This window comes from Cynara cardunculus (genome assembly GCF_001531365.2).
Source record: "Cynara cardunculus var. scolymus isolate 2C chromosome LG 13, CcrdV1, whole genome shotgun sequence".
Classification (NCBI taxonomy): domain Eukaryota; kingdom Viridiplantae; phylum Streptophyta; class Magnoliopsida; order Asterales; family Asteraceae; genus Cynara; species Cynara cardunculus.
Genome location: NC_037540.1, coordinates 36022710 through 36038448, shown reverse-complemented (window position 1 = coordinate 36038448; position 15739 = coordinate 36022710). Strand labels below are relative to the sequence as shown.

Sequence of the window (15739 nt, the reverse complement as noted above, 5' to 3'; positions counted from 1 at the left end):
GACTTATTTGTTCCAAAAATTGTCTAAGGACTTATTTAACATATTTTGGAATGTCCAAGGACTTATTTGTTTCAAAAAATTGTCCAAGGACTTATTTGTTTCAAAAAATTGTCCAAGGACTTATTTAACATGTTTTAGAATGTCCAAGGACTTATTTGTTCCAAAAAATTGTCCAAAGACTTATTTAACATGTTTTGGAATGTCCAAGGACTTATTTGTTCCAAAAAAAAGTCCAAGGACTTAATCATTCCAAACAAGAAAGTCCATTGGTTTTTATTGTACTTTTCCCTTTTAAATTAGGATAATATTTAATCAAGATGTAACATTAAAGGCGGTTAGATAGTTTTATACATTATTAAGATAATATTTAACTAAAAGTTGTTTAAAACTAATTAAGTACAAATTCTATATTAAGTTAATCTCTTTTAAAGCTTACCAAGGTCATGGCAGCCTTTCGGTGAACAAACTCCCCAAGTGGTTGTTACATACTCTTAAGTTGCCTTCTCTCAATGGGTTTCCTTGAAGACCTCGACACTCGATCGCGGGCCTAGAAAAATCAAGAATTTAGCAGTCATTAATTAAGAAGAGTAGTTAAAATAAAAATATGTTAAAAAGATATATTACTTATCAAACACAATCTGTGTTGGGTACAACTAACAGAGCCCCGAGCGTACACCACACCATTTACCAAAGTGTTCCGAGTTCTTTTTCTTGGCTTCAGACTTTGATTTCCAGGGACCAATACTCCATGCATCGTACAAACCACATTGCCATAGAAGCTAAAAACACACCCTCTGTTGTTAATGGCGTATATTGGGCCTTAATAGGCTTTACTGTCTCTTAATGAACTATAATGGTCCTTAACCAATCATATTTGATTTAGTGGCTGTTAATGAACCTTATCATGCCTTTATGGGCTTCAGTGGCTTTTAATGAAGTTGATTATGTCTTGATGGACTTTAGTTTCTCTTATTGAACTATGATGAGTTTTGATGGATCGTATTGGACTTAATGACTCTTAATGAAGTGTATTGGATTTCATGGGCTTTAGTGGCTCTTAATGAACTTTCTGGTCTTTGATGGGCCACATTGGACTTAATGGTTGTTAATGAAGTGTATTGGGGCCTTCATGGCTTCAACGACTATTAACAGATCGTATAGTAGTGGGCATTGGTTGAATATAATGGATGTTAAAGAACTGTATTGGGACTGAATGAGTCATAATGGATACATTGGATGATAATTAACAGTGTTGGGTCTTAATGAAGTGTATTTCACCTTGTGGGCTAGTGATGAATTGTCCTGTGATGATGGGCTTTAGTGGCTCTTAATGAACTATATAGGGTGCTGATGGGATTCACCGACTATCAATGAACTTTATTGGGTTTTAAATGGTTGTTAATGGTATGTATTAAGCCTTGAGGGCTTTAGTGAGTGGTAATGAACTGTATTAGCCTTGCCAACAGGCGTCTAATATGTAACATATATCATATATAATAGACCAAATAGCTAATCCATAAGGAAATCGATCATCATTTGCCTCCCATTAGGTATGAATTTTATCAAAATTCGTTTTTATTTTTTAAATTTCAAATGTAATAAAGTTTTCTTCTGAAGTATATAATATTTATATATGACAAACAGAACAAATAAACTCACTTACTTTCCCCACCTTTGGTGAGATTTGGACTTCTGGCCTCCTAGGAGGCCGAAGGCTTACATACTTCTAAACCAAACGCCCTTTGGTAAATGTAATAAAGTTTGTAACAAATCCGTAACAAATATTTATACATATTTGTCTCGGATTAGCTACAGATTTTATCAAAAAGAAGTTTGATTTTTTAAATATCAGATGTAACTACGTCTATAGCAAATATGTGAAAAAACTATATGAATTTGTCTAAGATTATCTATGGATTTTATAAAGATTTGTTTTGATTTCTTAGATCAAAAATATATATTTAGATCTGTAGCAAACCCGCGGTAAATGTAGTTTTTTACTATATTTACCGACGGATTTGCGACAGATCTTGAACTTCAATTTTTTATTTATTTAAAAGATAATGGTTTTCTTTCTCGGTTGCTAAAACTTAGTAAATTTAGATATGTAGCTACAGATTAGTGACGGATAATATATGCGTCGCAAAAAATGTGAAAGAAAAAGATTGCTTTTTATAGCTGATGAGTAATGGATCAGTCCGTAACAAATTATTGGTCGTTGATGCCCAATTTTCTAGTACTTGCATCATTTTGAAACATGTTTACCATGGAATTCCATGTATTACGTCATGTACAATGGTTTGTCTCGACCATTTGATTTGCTAATAATATAAATACATCTAATCTAACACTTAGAATAGTTCGTGGTCATAGCCTCGTAATTATTATATATGAAGTATAACATTTATTATACAAATCTAACATAAAAGTATTGTCATCTTAGCTCTTACAAACCGGATTTCATGTTCGAATATCACTTAAGAACTCGGATTTCAATAGTTAAGATTAGTATTCAGATTTGTAACGTAGGGAAGTGTTTTTGGCATCAAAGCTCCAATTTGATATTTCTTCATTTGAATTCAAGAATTCGAATAGAACCTTTCACATATTCATTCAATCTTGATTTTCAGAAGCCCAAAAATATTCTAAGTCTTTTGTATCATCCGAATCTTTATACTTCATAAATAGTCTTACCGGAATCCGATATATATCTTATGTTTAAGAAAGATAGATAGGACTTTTCTTATGTAAAAGTCTTATAGTTATATGTGTTGATCCAAGAAGAAAATTTAAAGCATTCAACGAAAGCGAAGACTAGTTGAAGTGAGGCCAAGATTGTGACCAAAGCATATTGCATTTTCATCTACTCAAAAGAAGATCAATACAAGATAAAGTCAAAAGTAATATGACAAATACTATTTCTGGCAATCCGAATTTGGAGTGCAAACTTATCCAGCTAGTTTGATTTACTAATTCTACCAACTCTCGTCCTAGTATGAGAACATGATTGACATGTCAAACAAAATAAGTTCTAAAGTACTATTTTATTAGTATCATACTTCATTTACTGTTCCCTCTATATACAGAAGGATGAGTTGGGTTAACAAACGTCTACATCCACTTCAAAGGCTGAAATGAGGAGTATAGACATGCAATAATCAATAAATTAGATAAAAGACACGCGTTAAAGTTGGAAAAAACATTTAATGCATTGATGACTATAAAAGGTTGTTCTTGTCATTTATTGCAACTCACTCTTTTTTAAAGAAATTCCGAGTGATAGTTTCTTAGGAAAAATCAATGTCAACCACATGAAGGACTATCTAAGTATTTCAGATCTGAAAGAGTATATTCTTCTCTTACTTTTTCAGTTGTTAGTACATTTGTTAACAATCAGATTGTTTAAGATCAGGTCTTACCTTTTTAGTATCGGCAAGAAATTTGTAATTCTTTGTTTTCAATAAACATACAGACCTAAGAAGAAGAAAAAAATGTTATTTTTGTATTCCACCCCTGTAAACCAGCCTCTTGTGTTAGTCATTATCATTCGAGGACCAACAACAACTTTCATAGTTAGACTATGATAGAGATTTATATACTGGTCCTATAATATCTTGATTAAAGACAGATTATGTTTATGATTTATACAAATATAATTGTGTACAGAATGTAAAACATAAAGAATACACGTAGTGAAGCTCAATAAATGTAAAATGCAAGTACAAGACATAAGGCAGAAAATGGTAAGTAATTAGTACAATCTACAAGAACCATGATTTAATAAAAATGTATGTCATCAAGAAGTTTGTATGTATAAACACAATGACAAATTTCTTTAGTCACACATCTTGCTTGAGTATACATAATTAAGGTCTATATGCTTTGCTTCATGTCATGCCTATAAAAAAATGTTGCAGTTTCTTTGTAACTATAAATAGTTGATCCCTTCAAGATGTAACATGAAGTTTCAAACTAGGAGATAAAATTATGCAACCATTTTCCTAGTTTGTAGCTTCAAAACAAGCCATATATCTAGCCATCGCTGTAGATTGGTAAAGCTACTCGAATTTTGGGCCTTTCCATGATATCACACCTCCATATAAAAGATACATATATCTAAGAATCTGACACCTTGTGCCTAGGTCATCCACCAATTTCATTGAACATGTAATTCCTTGTTCTGTTAAGGTATCTCAGTACTTTCTTTGTATCTTTTCAATGAGCAATTCCTAGGTTACTTTGAATGCTTACCAACCTTCCAACAACATGACTAATGACGGGTCTTGTACAAACTTTTGTACACATAAACTCCTAACAAGAGAAACATTATAAGAATATTTCTTCATGTCTTCTCGTTCAAAAGCATTCTATGGATACTAATCCAATCCAAGCGTTCCTTGTTTATGTTGTAGAACATGACTAGAGGAACATGTCATCATGCCAGATATTTCTAAAAAAATGTCGATGTATGTTTTCTAAGACAATCCTAAATTTCCAATTGATCAATTATAGAATCTTTCTATTCTATATATGACATACTAAATCTTACTCATTTAAAGCTCTTTAAAAGATATTTCTTGATTTCATGTAGTAAACCAAAAATATGAACTTGCTCTCATTGATCTTGAGGTATATGCAAGGAGCACTTATGTTTTCTTTGAAGTCGTATTCAACTTTGATTTCACAAAATTTTAGGTATGTATCATTGCCTTGAAGCTTGTTTCAGTCGATATACTAATTTCTTGAGTTTGTCGACCATGCATGTCTTCCTATTCTTCAATTATGAAGCCTTCAGGTTGACGCATGCAGACTTATTTTTCCATGTCTCATATCTATATGATGAGTCGGTTGATGCATGTAGAGAGTGGGCAAATTTTGGTGATATTTTTTGTCTTTGCTTTAGTTTGATTCCATACATATTCATAGTATATTGCAAAAGCATGTTGGTTATTGTATGCTTCTAGTGTTACCTAGAGAAGAGTTTATTATATTGTTCTTTTAACGGTGGCAATAGTTTGAAGCGATTTAAGGATTGTGTGATTTTAACTCTCATGATCTTGAGGAGTTTTCCATGCTAAAAAAAATTCATATGTTGCTTAACTTCTTCATTTTGTTTATGATTTGGGAGTTGATTCTTATTGCACTGAATACCTTATTTTTTAGCATATTCAAAGGTTCATGCGAGTTGGGTATGTTTTGATATATGTACGATGTTTATTTCACATTTGTTGTTCATGGTTGTGCCATTTTTCTCATCAAATATTGCTTGAGAAACCAACGCATACATCTCACACAATATCAAATGTTGGATTCCATCTCTAGAGCAATTTAGGTTCAACCATATATATAACATACGAACATACAACTTCAACATATTCCTATATGACTTTATTCATGAGCATAATACACAACACGTACCTGCGTGAATTGATAATAGTGTGTAGTCCAAACAACATTTTCTGATCCATGACATTTCCTTCTCTAGAACCTTAGGAGATCATGAACGATGTTCCAACAACCATTTGACACTTTATGCTTTATGGGAGTGCCTTCTGCAGAAATCTTGAATCCTCGTAATGCCTTCTTGAAGAGATGATTGATCCATAACAAATGTTACCCGAAGCCAGTTCTTGAGTCCTACGCTTATACCTAAAGGAAAAAAGAAGCAAATTTAGGATTGTAAAAAAGAGGAGAAGAAACAACTTATAAGTTGACTTTAAGGTCGCACATAGAGATTTCAACTTCAATATTTTATACAAATTCTAAGATATACTCTAGAAAATCTTGATATCGGTATTTAACAAAATAATGCATATGAACATATATAGGCATATCCTTGCCATTCCTATAGTCAATTGCTTACTGAATTTTTGTTTACTTCTTCAATTTGAAAAGCAATGTGTTTGATCTTCAAGATCAAAGCATGCGTCCTTTCAGATTTATGGAGTATAAAGCACTGAAGATCTTATGGAAAGACCTGAATTTTCATCTTACCGGGTAGGATTAAAACCGACTCTTCTTTAGCAAGCTTGAGACAGAAGTCCAAATCATCCTCAATGTCCTCAAACACCGATAGATCTAATTTCACCTTTGAAACACAAAACGTGAAGTAAGACGAACACCTAGGGCACCAAATTTCATCTACGATTAGGAAAGCATTTGCACATGCACCCTCTTTTTCTTGTACTTTTTTGACCCAAACCAGTTACCTTTCTAATACAAAGAAGGTAATTATGACTTCTTCAAAATCTTTAGAATATATAAGATTTGCATATATCCCTTTCAACTTAACTCATCTAAGATCTTAAATATACATAAAATTTGCATCATTCTCCTTACCATAGTAAAAATCGATCCTTCTGGCTTGCTTGGGCATGTTACACCAGGGATGTCTATAATTCCCTTGTAACAAGAATTTGCAGCTTCTTTAATTGTATTAATAGTTTCCGAAGGGTAACCCTCTTTGCTTTTGCCAAGTATTTCAGGAAGGGCTCCCTGCATGCACGAAAATAAACTCAAGTTCTTATCAAAGAAAAGCATGAAAGAACACATAGTTGAGCTTCATTTAAAGACATATTTTGTTTTGCTAATATTCGAAAAAAATTATTGTTGCGAGTACACGGGTCAAGACATATAATAGATGTTCAAAACACAGATATCAAGATTTCTCGATTCTGAAAAATATTTCGTTGCTGCATATTCCTTTTTTCTCGCGCATAAAACATAGACTGTACTTCAGATGGGAAAAACCTCACCATCTGGTCAACAACATACCTCGAAACACATAATTCAAGGATCTGCAAGGGGTAAAAACATCCAACACTTCCTAGATTAAATTATGATGAATGCTACATTTGAGAAAGTATTGATGACTTGATGTTTATAAAGTTGTAGCAAACTCCACTAGGTCCTTCAATTAAGAACGTGACAAGAATGGACCTCAAAAGGCAAAACATACATCTTTTTTGACAGAATTTGCAGCTCTTAGTTATGGTAGAATAGAACTCTTTTAATTTTCCCCAGCAAGAGTCCACTTTAAAATCTAGAAGGAACACGAAGCATATAGAGGGTATTAATTAGTAAGAAACCTGGATAAACGTTGGTAGGTTGGAGAATACATGGAAGTATCCCTTAATGCATTCAATAATCTGAAAAGAACATTAGGAAAGAAAATATGAGTTAGCAGTGTGCATACATAAGTTGCTCAAAGCATGTGTATAAATGTACGTCTGAGAAAGAGAGAGAACCCCATGTTCTTTAAGTATGCCATTAGGATCATGCGTAACAAGCCATCCGAGTCGCCAACCAGGAATGGCCCATCGCTTTGATAAGGACCCAAGTGTAATGACAGGGGTGATTGATCCAAAGACTCCCATTGGAACAAAAGGATTTTTCCCAAAAGCAAGATGATCATAAACTTCATCTGCAATCACTAATATCCCAAGCTTCCTGGCAGTCTCGGCAACCTAACAGAAAAGCCCCCCCACAGATTGCTTATATTGTAATCAAGACAAAACAATGACAATGCAACCAAACCGTCATGACACAATATGAAAAACAAAACAATAAAAACACATGGACACCTTCTTTATATGTTGGTGTGTGAAAACATTCCCACAAGGATTTCCAGGATTAATGATAACCATGGCAACGGTATTTTCATCTGCAACAGCTACAACTGAATCAAGATCAATCTCCCAATCTTTCTCAGGAAGAAGGTCGAAGTGACGGGTTTCCAAATGGCAAGATTGAGCAAAAACTTCGTAATATGGAAAGCCTGGTTTTGGGAAAAGGATATTTGATTTGGTGCCCGCAAGGACAGTTAATATGGTTTGAGCAGCTTGTTTGCATCCCATTGTCAAGAATACATCATCAGGGGATAGCTTTTCTGGAAGATCCTGAGATAGGTACTCTGCTACAGCCCTATATAAGGATATATGGTAAAAAATCAGGACCGTGTTCATATATTTGTAATTTGTCACAATTTCATATCCTTGTGTCCCTTACACCATTCCAAAATGCCAAAAAAGGGTTCACCACTTCTCCCAAACCATTCCAACATCTATGGATATGCTATTTGGGATACTATGTATTTTGAAGAATGTGTTTTCAAGGAGGATTCAATCAAGGATAAACTTGAAGAGCGAGGAATAGACAGGAAACCATATCAAATGTACAGATTCCTTGTTTTTCTTCCGGTTTGTGTTAATTTGATTCCTTGTATGATGTACGCTTACTCTTGGAAATAAATTGGACTTTATCATTATTTGTAATTAATATTAAAGAACAATTGATTAAGCATTTATATTTATCAAGAGAATTTTATATCACTTATAATCCAGTTACATATTTGGATATATATATATATATATATATCTCCTAATATGAGTACGACAATTCATTAAATTAATCAACCGATTACCATTAAATTAAGTGTATATCTTCCATTATTTGAAAATCATACCAAAAAATAAACTAGGACTACTTCATTTCCATGGCCTATAAGTAAAGAAGAGATCAAGTCCCTATTACACACGCAAACTTGCATTTGGTTCAGCCCTACTTTGAAGCAACTATAATAGAGCTTTAGAAGACTTCGATCTACATGCAACGATGATTGCTTCCGCATCAATCAATTTCGCTGCACCCAACGTGAGTCCTTCGGGTTAGTTTTACTAAACTCTATTACGTAACAACAAAAAGGTGTAAAAAGAAATAAAATATATTTTCTTTTCCTTGATTTATATTGCTGCCTATACATCCCGTAGCATATAGCTTTTTTTATTATTATCTGTTATATATATATATTTCCAACTAATGTATTTTAATTATATAACCATTTGTTTGACCAAAATTTTGTAAAATTTTTAAACAATTTTCTAATGTCTCCGGGTCTATATCAAATACGGATTATTTACCTTAATTAATTTACAACTATAGAATCTTGACTGAAAATATTCTAAGATCATGTTGCAATAACAATTGATCTTTTCAAGAAAATTTGTGCAGATTAATCGGTCAACACTTGTGTATCTCAAATCACATCTACTTGAATTATATATTCTTCTGTGGAAGAGACAATCTGAGTAATTTTGGTTTAAGAACAACATCACATATAAACACACATGTCTATCTCGATACTTTGAAACTCTTCTTATCCAGAGATTTGATTGTTTTCACTGGATAAATGGTATGTGGTGTATTGATGATACATAATTTTTAAATATTGAGTTTTATACTACCATTAGTATTTCTTGATATCTGTATTTAGTTGGGGGTTAAGAGGATGATTAGTTACGCATGACAACTTATATATCCCTTTTACTTTCTTGTTTTAAGACATTATCAATTTTAATCTGATCCCTATCCTGACCGGTTCCAACTATAAGCAATGGGAGAGCATATATAAAATTTTACCTTCAACTTAATCAAGCAATAGATTATTGCCTAAGAGTTGAAACACCAGCCGAATTAACTGAAATTGATATTGTAGCTGACATTAATACCTATGCTAAATGGCACAAGACAAATAGGATGGCTAAGGGTGTTATAAGATTTTCCATGGGTAACATAGTGAGAGGATCAAAAGTAGAACCTGAAGATGTGGTCAATTATTTGAAAAATATTGCTGACAAATTTAAGGAGAGCGACATAGTCAAAGGTGCCAGAATTTCTAAGATTTTAATGAACTGAAGTTTTATGGTGAGGGAAATGTGAGAGATCATCTATCGTCTATGATTGAGATTAACCAGAACCTTAGAGACTTGAAATATGGGTTAAAGATGAATAGGTAGTTCATGTGGGACTACAATCTCTTCCTACAGCCTACAACAACTTAAGGAGCATGTATAATGCTCAAGATAAAAAATAAGATTCAAACAAACTCATTTCTATGTGTTGTGAGGAGCAAGAGGGAATTAAGAAAGAATCATTTGTGATCTACCTATTAGAGAAACCTAAAGGAAAGAAAAAGACAAGCACATGCCAAAGAAGACTACCAACTTCAAGACTAAGGGAAAACTACATAAAAGAAAGCTCCAAAGTTGGGCACATGAAAAAGGAGTGCAGTGGTCTGGATGGCTAAGAAGGGTAATGTTTACTCAAATTCGGTATTTTTAATTTTATTAACATCTCTCCACTCATTTATTGGATTGATTCAAGATAACCAATTCATATTACCACTTCATTAAAGGTTATGACAAAAAAGAGAAAACACTAGAAGTCTAAACAACAAATTTGTGTAAGAAATGGAGCAAAAGTTGCGGATTAGGCTAGAGATGGCCAAATGGGCCCGGCCCGGCCCGTAACCAACGAAGGACCGGGACCGGGACCGGTTATGTAACCGGTTATAGGCCCGGCCCGGCCCGGTCAACGAAAGTCAACGAAACGTATATATATAATAAACCGTATTTTTATTGTGTATTTTTAAACGTATTTACAACAAAACGTATTTATAAACGTATATATATATATATATTACAAAACGTCTTTATAAACGTATATATATATATAACAAAACGTATTTATAGTAAAATGTATTTATAATAAAACATATTCAAAATATCATATTACAAACATATTAATAACATATTAAAAATTTATTAATAACCAAAAATTTAAAAAAAAATCAATTTTTTTTTTGAATAGGCCCGGTCGGGACCAGTTATGGGACCGGGACCGGGACCGGTTGGGACAACCGGTTACTAATAACCTTGACCGGTTACAAGGAAAATCACCGGGACCGGGACCGGGACCGGTTACCGCCGGTTTTTGTCGCGATTAGGCCCAGTAGGGACCGGTTAAGGCCCGGCCCGGGACCGAATTTTGGCCACCTCTAGTTTAGGCTATAGGAACATTGGAACTAAATTTAGGACTAGGAAAATCTATTTGTTTGGACAAAGTTTATTTTATTCTAGGAATTAAGAGGAATTTAATTTTTGTTGTATTTTAGTGAAACATAGTTGCAAACTTTGTCATTTAATTTAATTGGATTAAAATATTTCAAGGTTCTAATAGTCTTGGTTGTGGCAATTTTGTTCATAATTATTTACACTTAAATTGCTCTCTTGTTAATCAAGAGATTTTTGCTATTGAAAATAATATGAATGCTATTCAGAATAACACCACTATAGTATGCACAAAAAGAATCATCATTAAAGAAAATTCTACAAATCTTTGGCATAGAAGGTTGGGCCATATCTCTAAACACAAACTAAAAAGTTAGTTATAAAACAAAACATTGACATACTTAGATTTTTCTAATATACAAGATTCCATCGAGTGTTTTAAGGACAAGCTACATAACAAATTTAAGAAGATTGTAGTTAAGGGTGGAAAATTGTTGGAACTAATACATACAAATATACGCGGTCCATTTCAACATACCACACCATGTGGAAACACTTATTCTATAACATTTATAGATGAATATTCAAGGTTCTGTCACGTATACCTACTATCAGAAAAATCACAAGCACTTGATGCCTTTAGAATTTTCAAAACTGAAGTTGAACTACAACTTGAAAATAGAATTAAAGTTGTGAGATCCGATAGGGTAGGGGAATTTTATGGAAAACAGAAGGACACCAAGCTAAAGGTGCTTTTGCATCTTATCTTAAGCAAAATGGAATTAAGACACAATACACTACACCATACAACCCTTCCCGAAATGGAGTGGCTGAATGAAAAAATAGAACCTTATTGAATATGGCGAGAAGCATGATGTGCATTATAAGCTTACCTATTTTCTTATGGGGGGAGGCACTTAAGCCTGCAAATTACATCTGCAACAAGCTTCTTCTAAGTCGGTAGAAGAAACACCATTTAAGTTGTGGTATACCCAAGTTTACATCACCTATATGTGTGGTGATGTAAAGCTGAGGCTAAAATATCAAATGTTAATAATAAGTTTCAGTAAAAAACAATTGGCTACAATTTTTAGTAGCTACTGTGAAAAATAAAAAAGGTATAGATTCTACACTTCCAACAATTTCACCAGAACTATGGAAACAAATCAAACTAAGTTTCTAGATGAAAATTGTTGCAATGCAAATTTTGAAGATTTATCTATAGAATTTGTTGACAAAACTCAAAATGGAGGTTCATCTATTTTTCAGAATGATTTTCAAAGGAAAACTCTATATAACATGCAAATTTAATCGTTCATACTATTTCAATTGAAGAGCCTATAAGCCAAAATCTAGAACCAGATGGTATATATTTAGAGCCTGAGTTATCTGAAAATGTGGAACAGTAGTTGATCCTCAACCCAGAAAAGATTTAATAGACCCTGAAAACCAACTTTTGGACCTGGTAGTGACTACATGATACTTTTTGCAAGAATTTGATAATTTGATTGATGGAGCCGATCTTATAAACTTTAAACAAGCCCAAGAAGTCATATACATGAAGCAACCTGAATTATGGAACCGGGAAAGGAAGATCATATATGCAAACTTCAGAAATCCATATGTGGACTTAAGCAAGCTTCAACACAGTGGTATAAAAAAATTGTTTCAGTTATATCAAGTTTCACTTTACAAAAAACATTGTGGATAAACGTGTATACATTATGATAGTTGGGAAAAATTTCATTTTCCTGTTCTATATGTAGATGACATCTTGTTAGCTAGTAGCAATATTAAATTGCTTAAAGACTCTAAAGAATTTCTATCAGCTAATTTTAACATGAAAGACTTAGTTGGAGCTTCCTATATTTTAGTTTAGAAACTCAAAGAGATAGATCACGAGGTTTATTAGGATTATCTCAAAGAAATATATCCAGAAGGTCTTGAAGAGATTTAACATGCAGACTTGTGTTGAAAGAGACTCACCTATGTCAAAACGTGATAAACTGTCTAAAATTTCTAAAAATGGTGGAAGGATTTAGATGAAGAAATATATTATAACTCTTATGCACAACTAATAGGAAGTATAATGTCTGCACAAGTATGTACAAGACCTGACTTGGCATATGCTGTAGAAATTTTATCCACATTTCAACAAAATCCAATTAAAGATCACTGGATTGCAGGTAAGAAAGTACTTAGGTACTTGCAAAAAACTACAGCTCAAATGCTAGACTATAGACAAGTCAAAAACTTGAAACTTGTGGGCTACACAGATTCAGATTTTGCAGGTAAATACCCAAACTCAAAAAAATCTACCTCCAACTATATTTTTTTGCTAGCAGGAGGGGCGATAGCATGGAAAACCATGAAACAACCCCTGACTGCAACTTCAACTATGGAAGCTGAATTTATAGCCATTTACGAAGGGGTTTATGAAGGCATTTCGATCAAGAACTTCTTGATCAAACGAATGTCTAAAGCTCTATAGTTTCAAGTCCTCTAAAGATGTGTTGTGATGATGAAGTTGTAGTCTCTTTTAGTAGAATTAGCAAAAGATCAAACAATTCAAAGCATATTGGTCTTATATATTTCAGTGTGAGACAAAAGGTTAAGAGAAAAGAGGTTATTGTTGAACATATTGGTAGAAGATCTCAACTTGCAGATCCATTCACTAAAGCCCTTTTAGTAGTAACTTTCCAAAAACATGTTAGGGATATTGGAATCTTACTTGAACTCGACGGTTGAGATTATTAGGAGTGGAGATTGGTCTAGCCAGTTATTTTGTAATTCTCCATTTTTTGTTTGTAATTTTCTTTTGGCATATTTTAATAAAATCATGAATTTAAGTATACAAGTCATGTTATTTGTTTTACAAATTAAAAAATAAAATTTATGTCATTATCTATATCAAACAAGTGAAAGACCGCACTTAAAGCAATAATTGCGGACTATATAAGCAAAATTTGGTTCACTAGTATTAAAACTTTTGCTTGCAAGTTTTAGATATTTTTCTAAAATATTCGGTGGACTATGAGCTACATTTTTATGCTAATTCAGATAGATATAATTACTTGCATAAATGCTTAAATTCAGACACTTACGAACTTATGTGGAATGTGAAACTGTTTCAGTGGTTGGTTCTTAATCAAACTAGTTTGTCAAATTGGTGTAGATTCTGAGTCCTACATATGGTATCTATTCTGACCAAGTATCTATTCTGACCAAGTTTAAATGAATTCCCAACTGTTAGCATTCTCAACGCACCTTTCATTTGATACATGTAATGTTTATGGTTGTCTTGTCCTTACAAATTATGTCAAGTCGAGTGGGAGTGGAAGAATGTTGGAAATAAATTGGACTTTGTATTATCTGTAATAGATATTAAAGGACAATTGATTAAGGATTTATAATTACCAAGAGAATTTTATAGAACGTTTTTTTTTTGAAAACTCGTATAAAAGCTACTGTTATATTAAGTTCATTTTTAATTCCTTGGTAACACGAGATTTATCTAAAACCTTTGTTTAGATGGATGACAAAAGTCGGGATTTTTAAACATGTTTAGTGTGGAAATAAGCATTTTGGGTTTGATTCATGCACCATTTTAAATCCTCCTAGAAATCCTTAAATAAAGCTATGATATTTGTTCATTGAACTGATATGGTATAAACCCTGTTAATTCGTAATTTGCTAAAAAAATTTGAAGTTTTTAAGGTTAAATGGAAACCGTTTTGCCTTCTAAAATGTCAACATACTTACACATGTGATTTGATACTCATCTTAATTAGGGTGATCACATAACTTTTGAATTTAATGTGTGTTAAGAGTAGAGTGAGCTATTAACGACCAATGGGAATACCCTACATAAGCAAGTCATTGAGAAACTTATTTGGTTTTAGTTTACTATTATAGTTACTTAATTACATATTAATCATTTAAAGGTAAACAATTCTCTGAGAGAAAAGTTTGACCTAAAAATATTCCTACGAAATTGGATAAGAGGAATCGCATCTTCTACAGCCATCCTATAAGCAAAAAAGAGAAACAAATTAAGATATAAAACCAATCACCTCACCTAACTATCCTTATTTCTTAGCGGATGTGTTAGGAGTTTTATATCGACTAAACACGAACCATTAATATATATATATATATATATATATATATATATGTGTGTGTGTATGTATGTATGTATGAAACTTCCCTCTTTATATGCAGGATTTTTTAACAAGGGAATCAAAGATGTTTCACATATCCTCACATGGTAACATAGTCAAGCTACCACTTTTAGGGACTACACACTCTTTTGTGTCCCGCCATTTTTGGAGGCGCCTTCCTTCACTACTAAATGCAAGACTTTTGCCTAAGAACTTTTCCCGGAAAGGTGATTCGTGACAAACTCATCTGGATAAATTGTTGGTGGGTAATTGAAGTCAGAGATAGATTACCCAGGATTCTTTGGGTGATCTATTGATATTTTCTCAAAAAACATTGGATTTTACCAAACCACTAGTATTCTCTGGGTGATCCTTCGTAATCATTGACGGAAATTTTCGTGGATAATTTTTGTGAGTAAAATTCATTTGTTTTGTAATTTGAGGGGACGGGTTGGAGTCCAACATTAGCTAAAAATGGAACATTAAACACGTGTGTGTATATATATATATATATATATATAGGAGCGATCAAATGCAAACCACTCAATTTGTATAAACCGTGCAAACCGCATTCAACCAATCATAATTTTTTATTTTGTTCATTTTTTTATAATTATGAGAGGATGATTAATCATTTTTATTGTGGAGGGTGTTAATCATATATATTATCATCTTCATTATTTTAATTTTAGAGAAATACATGAAACAATTTCATTAATGTTAGAGAAATAC

General features: G+C 32.8%; 1 protein-coding gene across 1 annotated transcript in view; it reads right to left on the bottom strand.

Moving 5' to 3' along the window:
* Window positions 1-5319: 5319 nt before the first annotated feature.
* LOC112525719 (probable aminotransferase TAT2) overlaps window positions 5320-15739 on the bottom strand; it is an 11516-nt gene continuing 1096 nt past the window's right edge. Inside the window, exons 2-7 of the mRNA XM_025135955.1 lie at window positions 7584-7923; window positions 7248-7466; window positions 7089-7148; window positions 6340-6495; window positions 5995-6088; window positions 5320-5649 (exon numbers count right to left, since the gene is read on the bottom strand). Of these exons, the coding sequence (XP_024991723.1) occupies window positions 5531-5649; window positions 5995-6088; window positions 6340-6495; window positions 7089-7148; window positions 7248-7466; window positions 7584-7923 (988 nt within the window). The 3' untranslated portion in view covers window positions 5320-5530. The remainder of the gene's footprint in view (window positions 5650-5994; window positions 6089-6339; window positions 6496-7088; window positions 7149-7247; window positions 7467-7583; window positions 7924-15739) is intronic.